The sequence below is a fragment of the Rhagoletis pomonella genome, unplaced genomic scaffold (genome assembly GCF_013731165.1).
Source record: "Rhagoletis pomonella isolate Grant_MI unplaced genomic scaffold, Rhpom_1.0 Rhpom_scaffold_00007, whole genome shotgun sequence".
In the NCBI taxonomy this organism is placed as follows: Eukaryota; Metazoa; Arthropoda; class Insecta; order Diptera; family Tephritidae; genus Rhagoletis; species Rhagoletis pomonella.
In genome coordinates, this window is record NW_023458561.1 from 65542193 (window position 1) to 65552386 (window position 10194).

The following is a 10194-nucleotide window of genomic DNA, read 5'->3' on the forward strand; positions in this document are numbered from 1 at the left end:
CTCACTCACTAACGCGGTCTTCTTGGTTTATCTATTTCGTTTATTTTTCGTAGAGTTCAACCCAACCCCATTGCTAGGCAGCCGTTTTTGGCATCCCATAATGTGGCACGATCCACCCGAGCCACCAAAACCGAAGAAAAAGAAAACCAAAACCGAAATCGATGAAGAGGGCAATGAAGTTATCATTGAATTGAGTGAAGACGAGTCCTCTGAGGAAGAAGAGGAAAAGGTGATTTGCTTAATGCACTTCAGCATTCGATATGATAATGTTTTCTTCCATGTTTTCCTTCTTTCCAACCACTAATTGACACTTTGATGGAAGCGCATTCATGAATTATTGACCAGTGGAATTCGATATTTGCGCGGTGATTGAAGAGCTTCTTTCATTAACGAATTTTAAAATAGAAATTGGTCTAGGAAGATTAAGAAGTAATGGTACTAGTAGAATGGGCTTTATCATGTCCAGTAAATTAGAAGTTGGGTAATTAAGTAAGTGAGAACATTCTTGCATTTTTTAAAGGGTTTCAGTATTTATTTACTGAAGACATAGACACGATATCAATGTACCTACATAAGGTCTTTGGGATAAAAATTAAATTATAAGAGATTTCGGCTGATTAAAAGGAATAGGCCCTTTGTATATTACAGAGGGTGGGGGACCGAAAATAAGTCATTAAACTGTAAAGCTATTCTGTTGCTGAGCCCGCCTCACCTTTTTCTGAATATGTAACTCTACTGCTTAAGAGGCGAAGAAACAGTTATGCTAGAGGGCTGTTGTTGTTGTTGTTGTAGCGGCTACTAAGCCCCGCTAGGTTCGATTCATCCGTCAACGTTGTCGTCTGTTTCAGCTAAGGGGAGGCCCAGGAAGTATGCGACTTCAACCGGGTCTGTCCTTAAGGACAGGGACGTCAGCTGGGTGGGGTTCTCAGGGCATGTGAAGAGGTGCCGAGAGTCATGTGACGACTCTCCACTGGTTGGGCACATCCTCATTAATTCTGCTCAGGTATGAGTTTAGCCTGCTGCAATAGCCAGAGCAAAGTTGGGCTATTTTGGTGCGGGTCTCCCGAGGCAGACAAAGTTCTGTGCCGTCTACGTCAGGTGGAGGTGTGCCTAGAACGGCATTCACAAGGCGGGAGTCTACATAACTAGAGACTGATTCCCTGTGAATGCCGTTCAGGGCTTTTCGGTAGGCTGACGGGTCCAGAGGTTGTTTGATGAACCTCTGGACTTCGTCCGTCAGTTCGTAGAGATACCTCCTTGGCGAGGGCTCTTCTGCATGCAGCTGTTTGCTATGATCACCATGTCTGTGGCTCCCCACAAGGAACTGTTTGCAGAGCATTGTGTTATGCTCCTTAACTGGGAGCATCAGGGCCTCGTCGTGTAGGTGGTGGTGGGGCGCCATCAGGAGGAATCTGGTAGCTGTCCGTGGTGCCGTATTCTGGCAAGTCTGTAGCTTCATCCAATGCGTCCTGCTAATCCCAGGCGATCACACGGGTGCTGCATAGTTTAGAACCGGCCGCCCAATTGCCTTGTTTCTTTATCTTTGCCCTTAAGTGCTGCCGGCCAGCGACTTGAGGACATTGTTGCGGCCCTGGACTTTGTTGACAATTGCGGTTGTATGCGCCGAGAAGGGGCGCAGACTGTCGAAGGTAACTCCGAGTATTTTCGAGTTATTCATCGTCGGTATTGCTACATCATCAACGTGAATACCCAGTTGCAGTCTGACCTCCTTCGTCCAGGTGGTGAATAGGGTTGCCGCGAATTTCGCAGGGGATAAGGCAAGGCTCCTTACAGTGAAAAAGCGATAAAGTTCGGCGAGATAACCGTTTACTTTCGAGCACAAGTCATCAATTCCATTCCCAAACGCCATGATCGAACAATTGTCAGTATAAGATACAATATTTATGTCTCCAAACCAAATTTGACAAGGGATGACGGAAATTCGTTCCATAATACATCATACACCCATACAATATTTACACCCTCTGGTGGCTGAGGGAGCTTTGAGACATAAGGACACCACCCTATGGTAATCTCTGTTTAATTTTTTGTAGCTTGCTGGTTTTGTCTCTAAAAATTACTGACGAATGTCGACCACACAGGTAATTCGCCGACCACCTTTTGAGTCCCTGTGGGCGTGAGGAGGCCTCTTTGTTTTCTAGCAGCGTTGAATTACTGACAGCGTTCACAATATTCGCTGGATTCCCTTCTGCTCCGAAACCCAGTAAAGGAGTAACACACACACACACACAGCTTGTTTGATCCGTTGCTGTTAGGTTCACCGCCTTCTTAACCACTGCAATTAATTTCTGTGCATCGAGTTCCTACTCGTACTTATACCAGTTCGCCAATCATCAACTTCTACTATGGCTCTGAGGAACATAGAGAAGATCGGCCAAGGTACCACGTAGTCTGTATAATCTTGGGACCGTATATGCTCGTCTCAAACCGTGTTATGATCAGGAAAAATTTACAATTTACATGAACACTTAGTACTAGTAGTCGAGTAAGAGCTTAAACTTACTTTTTGTGCCCAAGGACCATTCTTTTTACGAGAGTTTTTTGTAAATTTTTAGTTGCATAAAACTCCAAGCCTTCATCAGTTCTTTGCATCCAAAAACCTACTCAGCATTACTGGCTTCATAAGGGCTACATGAGGATACCAAAAAAATCAAAAATGCAAAATGACTAAGTTTTGAAATGAGCTTCTTTTTACCTCTCTTTAGGCAGCACTATGATCAAGTCGATCAAGTTGAAGAGGAATACCAACTATTGATGGAAGATGAAAATCCTGAATAAATTTGCTCATTGTGGTTGGGCTTACTCCCCAGTAGGTGTTCTCCTTCTTTTGTACTATCGGTTTTAAAGTTCCGTGTAAATTTGTTATTTGAGTGAAGCCCACTTTAATTTCCCCCAGTCTCTGTTACATTTTCAGTGCGTACAAATTCCACTGCAAGCTTCAATAACTAAAGTGTTTAATTATAAATTATTTCTCCTTGATCTTTGGCCTACAGGGCTATTTGATAAATGTCACGTGAAAGTTTTCTTATTACGTTTTAGTGCTTTACTTAAGTGCATTTTTGGCACAAACGTATCTCAGCCAAAAATCAATAAAACTTTTACAAAGCTGTTAAAATGCCATTGGCATTGCAAATAAACAGCCTCGATGGCAACACACAAACCGAACACAATTATCTTAACACTCACACCAAACCACCACTAATGCACCTTCCTTTTTACGAGTGTCACACCAATAACTGTAAAATAAAAATTTTCTATCCACCTCCCACGCTGCTACCTATCTGCTGCCACCTCAACGAATGCTTTAATGCTTACCGCCGCGTCACGCCACTCACCGCCCGCTCATTCGTGCGAGCGCAGGAATTGCCACACCATCGTATCATACGTAATATACGCCGCTTCTTCGCCGAGGTGGGCGACAATCACGAGTTGAAGGAACGCACCATTGAGGATATGCTGCTGGCGCTGCCCACAGCTTCGCGTTCCACAAAGCCAGCAACGCAACCGAGAGAGGAGCCTAGAGGTCGGCGTAACGCAGCAAATGCCAAGCGAAGAGGAAGAACAGGAGGCCGTGGTCGCAAATTGGCAAAGGATTCCGATGACGAAGATGAGGATGAAGACGAAAATAAATATGATGATAGTGATGAGGATTAGTGCGGCGAAGGGTGATTAGTCTGTCAAGAAAATGATAGCGTTTTAAAATTTCATTCGCTTTGTATACCATAAAAAGAATAATGATAATAAATTGATATTCAGTTTTGCTGACAAGCAAGGGATTATAACTAATTTGACGATGAAGGAAGAAAATGAATGAGCGTAGTGTAAATTAAGTATAACCTGCTTAGAAATAGCCGATGTTCGTAATAAATGTGTATGCTTTATCTCTTAAGGGGAATTTGTTTGTCAAGTTTGCACGAAGTTAAGCTGAATGAGTTACATTACTAATAGTTAAAATTGAATTAACACAAACAAATTGCAAGAATAATTTATGTTAATTAAACAGCTTTTTTGAAACATCGAACAATTTAAATTGTTGGCGCGAATTTTAATGCAAAATATCGTTGGTTTCGGTTTGTATAACATAAGGGTATAAATATGACGGAAATCGATAAATTTGAGGATGATTATCGAAACAAAATGCGATGGTTTATCTCCCTAAATTAGGACGGAGATAATTAAATTGAAATGAATTTTATAATAAAAAAAACACAATTTAATCTTTTAAATATGTAGCCATTTATTTATTTATTTTTTTTAATTTGATTTTACAGTTAATCGTAACCGCGATAAAAAAAAAATAATTTTTAATAATTAGCCCTCAATTTTATTAAGTAGGTTTGGTGATTAATTAATTTATGCTGGAATTTTCCTGCGTACACAAGCCCAGTTAATCAGGTATGGCTAGGTCTTTTTTCCCCATCAATCTAAGCAATTTGATGTGCAAACTAGTTACTAATATACACACATGCTTGATTATAATTTTTTTATATATTACTTATGTGTGTTTTTATAAGCGTGAAACACAAATTCGGACAACTGGACCGCTTAATCCGGTTTTTGTTTTAATTGAATTAACGACTAATGATTAAAATTAATTAATCGTAATCACAACCGACAACATCAGTAGGTTACTGCCAAGCAAAATTCGACTAAGGATATTTGTTACAAAATATCTGCATCAATCAAAATAATGGTATTTTCTCGCTTTTAAAAATAAATAATCATTTAACCACCTATATGTAGTTGTTTTTCCGTTGCTTTCCATTATTTAATATTTACCGTTCCGTTTGGTTGCAGTTCCTAGTTATCTAAATTAAAATCGACTATTTTATTTTATCGATGTACTCAACGTTGTACTTATCATTTCTAATTTCCTGTTCCCCCTAATAATTTTCAAACATCTTCCGCCACTGTAAATAGTAAAATCGGCTGCTTCAATTGAAGCTCGTCTGCGCGAAATGCAGCGAAAATTGTCGGAAATTGCGGAAATACCGAAAATACTCTCCTCCACACTCGCCACCGTATCGCAAACGTTTGAAATATTAAAACCCAATGATTTGCAGCAACAACAACTGCTACAGCAGTGCCAACAGCAACGCAAGTATTCTTACGATGAGGATGCACTGGATTACGAGTTAAGTGGCGCCAGCACTGTGGAACGTCTCAAGTTGAAGGCGAAGGGAAAAGCAAAGGCCAACGCCGCTGCTAAAACCGCTTTCACACTGAACGAGGTAAGGTTGGAGCACTTGCCAAAGGACGCAACGCCGGAATCGGATTATGCATCGGAAGGCAATTACGAATCAAATGAGGCAGACACGGATGATGATTATGGGGATGGCGAAGATGGCGACGAAGATGGTGGCGGAGCCGATATTAGCGAAGCTAGTGATGAGGAGTCGGACGGGAAAAGTACTTACACTTTCGCTCTAACCGGAATTGATGTTAGTGACGTTGATGCCGCTGAAACTGCTCAATATTCATATGTAACGCGAATGAGGCCGGCAAAGCTAAAGCAGCAGAAAATGCAGCGAAAGCAACAACAAAATGCGCAATACCAGCGCGGCAATGTCAATGTCAGTGCCGTTATAGGTGTAGGAGTAGGCGGCGCTGCTGATATGTCTCGAATTCGGTATGAATCTAAAGATTATGACGAAGATGATGATGATGACGACGACGAAGGCGGGGAGGATACGGACGACGATGTTGTAACAGCCAGACTTGTTGCCGGTGACTGCGGTGACAGTGATGACGAAGCTGCAGAGGATGATTATGATGACAATGACAACGGTGGCGCCAACAATCGCAACCGCAACGATGATGACGAGGATGATTTCTTAACCACTACATACACCTGGAATTTGCGCAAAATACCCAAGCTACAGTTGAACGATGAAGAAAAACAATCTTCCGATGAAAGCAATTCAGTCAAGGATCAGATTGATATGGATGACACTGATGAGGAGAAACCAAATAAGAAAGCGCGTTGGTGCCATGCCGACTACGATGACTTGCAACAAGAAAAACATCGCAAGCAATGGGCTGCGGATGAGGTCGGAAAGGAGAAGAAAGTAAGTGTGTACGTGATAATGTGTGTGTTCGTATGTGGGAGTATGTGCTGAGTGTATTACGAGTGCTTTGATGAAGCAAATGACGTCGATGTTTTTAAGATTTATGTTGGAAGATTTTTAATCCACCCATCAACAGTTCGGAATTTCTTAGTGAAATTTGGCGTGGAAGGCGTCTTTGTTTTCTATACTGCTAGATTTTTAAATCCTTTTTCTGAGTGTACATAGCCCAAGTTGTATACTACTAAAAAAAGAAAGAGCGAGAAATTTAATCTGCATTAGTATCATTCGCGTTTTTAGAAATTATTGAAAATTATAATTTTTTCGTAGAAGCTCGAATGGCATATTTAAAGCCAGTACCTTGACTAAGCAATTACTATTTGTGGAAGCTCTTATTTGGTACCACAGCCATACTTTTTATCTGAGGATCATCTCCCAACGGCATAGCTATGCCATTATAGAGTTCGAACAGGTTTTTCATTACACTTTTTCCGTCACCTGCTGCTATGTCTAATATGCTTCTGCGTCTTAGAAAATACGGTTATGTTGAGAGATTTATAGAGCTACATCTTTGTTCGTCGCGATAGGACCCTGCTGCAAGGCGAATTTAGCATCTGTTTGGAATAATTGTTTCGGTTGTGTCTTTAGCCCAACCCTTGCGAGGGCTAGAAATTTGCACAAAAAGTGTGCGACTGTCGTTTTTGAGCCCGCGTACACCGCGAGGCTGCGGCAGCACCTATTGAAGCTTAAGCCAATTCTGTAGGACCTGTGCACATCGCCGTAAGTTTGTTGTGTGTATAATGGCTTATGTCATTCCCTGCTTTAAGTGGGACATAAGACACCCAGAACTGCTGGGTAATACTATATGATCTCGTTCGGTTCTACCTTTTTCTAGCCTTGGAGAGTAAAATTTCGGCAATTCAGTCCTTGATTTCCCTGAGAGAAGCATCGATGCCCACCGCGTGGAACTTATTCAGTGTGGAGCCGCACCGCGCTAGTTCGTTTGCTGCCTCGTTTCCATAAATGTTCCTATGTCCCGGCACTCATAGTTGGGTAATTTCGTATTGATCAGAAGTCGAGGTCAGCTTTCTCATACAGTCATCCAATAGTTTAGATCTAATTGAGGTACAAGAGGTGCCTGATTAGCCGCTTGGCTATCTGGGAAGATGCATTTCTTGTTGTGCATTCTTTTTGATGTACCTCACGGTCTCCTTAAACAAACCTTTTTGCCTGGAAAATGCTTTTATAGTCTGGTAGGCGAAAGGATAGCTTTACAACCCCGCTCTACATCTTTGATTAATTCCTATAGACAGCTAAGCCTTCCAAGAACTGGACCTCTCCTTGAGTTCAGTCAGGTCTTCGAAAGGATATCGACAGGAGGCAGCGCTTTAATTTTAAGCGGGAATGCATTTAGGATGGAACTATGCCCGAACGGTCTTTCCTTGCAGAGCCCCAAAATGTCTAACAGTATTAAACCAAGCAGAACTTCCAAAACATCCTTGGGACAGCATTTGATTGTATCTATTACGCCAGCGCCCGCTGACCTTTGAATTCCCCTTAGTTTCTTAACTAAGTAATCCTTGGTAATAAGGGCTGGCCACCAGACCTGCGCCCCATAAAAGAGTATGGGTCGGACTATAGCTGTGCACACCCAGTGCACAAAACCTGGATTTGTTTTGATTCCTATGTCCTGTAAATTTATAACTTTGATATTCATATACATATTTCTAGTTCTCGGAGAAACTGGAGCGTTCCTGGCCCTGGGCTGATCGAGAGAAAATCATTTACAAGTATGTACCTTTGATAAATAGATATTACATAAATTTAGAATTATGTACTTATATAAGAAAGCAAATACATAAATACATCTGTAATAACAAAGAAGTACTAGGGCGGATCGAATTATTTCAGCTAGAAACAACGCTACCTCCACATATACATATCTTCATGCATAAAATGTTTTTGGCCATTAATTTTAAGGTTTAGCTGTCAAATGGCATTATTTCAAGGGCCAATAGTTCGCTCCGCCCTAATACTTGCATACATATACAAGGTAAAATTTTTACAACAGCATACGTATGTATATACATATGTACATATGTATATGTGTGTATACTTATTTCACTTTATAATCGCCTTCCCGCAAATCAATAAATTTGAACAAATGACAGCTTCACAACCTTGCACTCACTTTGCAGGCAATCAACTTGTCACCTGGTTCGTCGACGACCATTGGGTTTGGTGGAGCAGCGCATCAAATTATTGGCTAAACAGAATCTCAGTGGCAGCTTGGAAAAACAGCTGCATTGAAAATAAATTACTTATTGCCTTGCCGCACGCGTGACAGGAAGTTTATTGGCATTGTGGGTGCGAGACCAACTGCCAAATGTATTGGAAATTAGTTTTGTCGACAGATTGATTTGTCCTCTTCTCCTGCCATTCGAACTGCCATTTATATTGAATTTTCAATTTATTAATAAATTTGTTATGATATCGTTAGTCAGCTATATTAGCGAACATTAAAAAATACCTTTTTGAATAAAATTGTTTTTGGGACTTGTTTTATTTAACATTTAAGTTAAGAGAATTGTCGTCAGCAGTTTCTTCTGTCAGAAAAAAATCGAAATTAATTTACTTTAAATTTTAGTTTCACAAACATACAAAATTCGTTGGAAAAATGGGAACTATTTCTGTTGATACATTTAATGAACTCAAATTAGTGCTTGCCTCCAAGTAGTACACATGCATCGCGGATTCTTTATATAAATGCATACGATTGTTGATATCATAACCGAATAATTGTAAAACAATCGATTACAGAAAAATTGTAAAAGCAAATAATTCGCCCAGCAAAGTTACATTCCAATGGCATACATTTAGGCGCCAAGATTGTTGTTAACCCTCCGAACTTACCTGGGGCATTGCGAGCACGCCATTATTATCCATAAACGTGCAAGTTCTGCCGTTGCTTTCGCATACCACCAATTTATTGCGAAAACGCTAAAATAATTTTGCTTCGGTCTGGTACAGCTCATACACGTCGGCCGCTCTCAATTTGTTGCAAGTCGCAAGTACACCAGAAATTTGCTAAATTTTCTTGAGCGTCGCCACAGAATTGCGATTCCGGTAGTATTTTTAAAATTTATTTTATCTTTTCGCAAATTTGCGGTTTATGTTTTTGGAGGCACTTATAAAATTTATTATTACAAGAACATAGATTATAGCCACTCTTTGAAGGGAATAAGAATAATATATGTATGTATGTACAAATATTAAAAAAGATTAGTAAACAGAAAATCTTATCAATTTATGAAAGGTTCCCGAAACATATGGACGAAGTAGATTTTGGTAAGGAAGAAAAAGTAAAAAAAAAGTCCATTTATCTAAAAAAGTTCTGTGAAGTAATCGATTTTAGTAGTTTTTACTTGCATTTGTTAGCAATAGGAAATTTAGGTGTTAAATTATTTGTTTAATTTAATTAATACTCAATTCAATTGATCTTCATACCGTGATAAAGCACTAATTATTTGGACATTAATTAGGATTAATATCACTAGATCAAATTTTTTTTTTATTTATCGGAGACCCCTATATAATTCCTATGCAGAATCGCTCATTGATTCCGAAAATCGAGTTAGTTTGTTTTTTCTGTGGATAAGGTTTCGAAATATTTTCTATTTACCGTATGAAAGCTTAGAAAATTCTCCATAAACATTCTTTCCTGCTCATATTTCATACAAAAAAATTCTTCTTTCGTTTGAATACTCATTCCTTTTTTATTTATCCCAGCGATTTTTCTTTAATAAGCAAGTCAAAAAAATGCACAAAGAATTTTGTTACTTTCTAAAAACTTTTATTATTTTAATTTTAATCCAACTCAAAACCCGATACAATACAAATTGAAGTATGAATTAATATTCTAGGTGTTTTCTTCTTCGAAATAAGTATAAAAAGTCAAACTGTTTTTTGCTTTTAATTACAAAAGGGAAATCCGCGGCGGTTTCATTTGAGTACTTACCCATAAATGTATTAGAAATAAATAAAACCACAAAAACCATTTTTTGAATTTTTTACACATTTATTGCCTTAATTAATTGCAATCCACACA

At 39.4% G+C, this 10194-nt stretch overlaps 2 protein-coding genes across 2 annotated transcripts in view; both read left to right on the top strand.

Moving 5' to 3' along the window:
* LOC118743963 (DNA ligase 1-like) overlaps positions 1–3763 on the top strand; it is a 4096-nt gene extending 333 nt beyond the window's left edge. The window contains exons 2-3 of the mRNA XM_036476725.1: positions 54–229; positions 3382–3763. Of these exons, the coding sequence (XP_036332618.1) occupies positions 54–229; positions 3382–3675 (470 nt within the window). The 3' untranslated portion in view covers positions 3676–3763. The remainder of the gene's footprint in view (positions 1–53; positions 230–3381) is intronic.
* Positions 3764–3827: 64 nt separating this feature from the next.
* LOC118743964 (nucleolin-like) lies at positions 3828–8580 on the top strand. The gene is made up of 4 exons (XM_036476726.1): positions 3828–3837; positions 4942–6119; positions 7818–7876; positions 8285–8580. The coding sequence occupies exons 1-4, from the start codon at positions 3828–3830 to the stop codon at positions 8394–8396; spliced, it is 1359 nt and encodes a 452-aa protein (XP_036332619.1). The 3' UTR covers positions 8397–8580.
* The last annotated feature ends 1614 nt before the right edge of the window (positions 8581–10194 follow it).

Bases quoted from the DNA above. Each gene is read 5' to 3' on its own strand.
- LOC118743964 (XM_036476726.1), top strand. The intron at 6,120-7,817 runs GTATGTGGGAGT...ACATATTTCTAG, and splicing joins ACGTGATAATGTGTGTGTTC to TTCTCGGAGAAACTGGAGCG. The intron at 7,877-8,284 runs GTATGTACCTTT...CTCACTTTGCAG, and splicing joins CGAGAGAAAATCATTTACAA to GCAATCAACTTGTCACCTGG.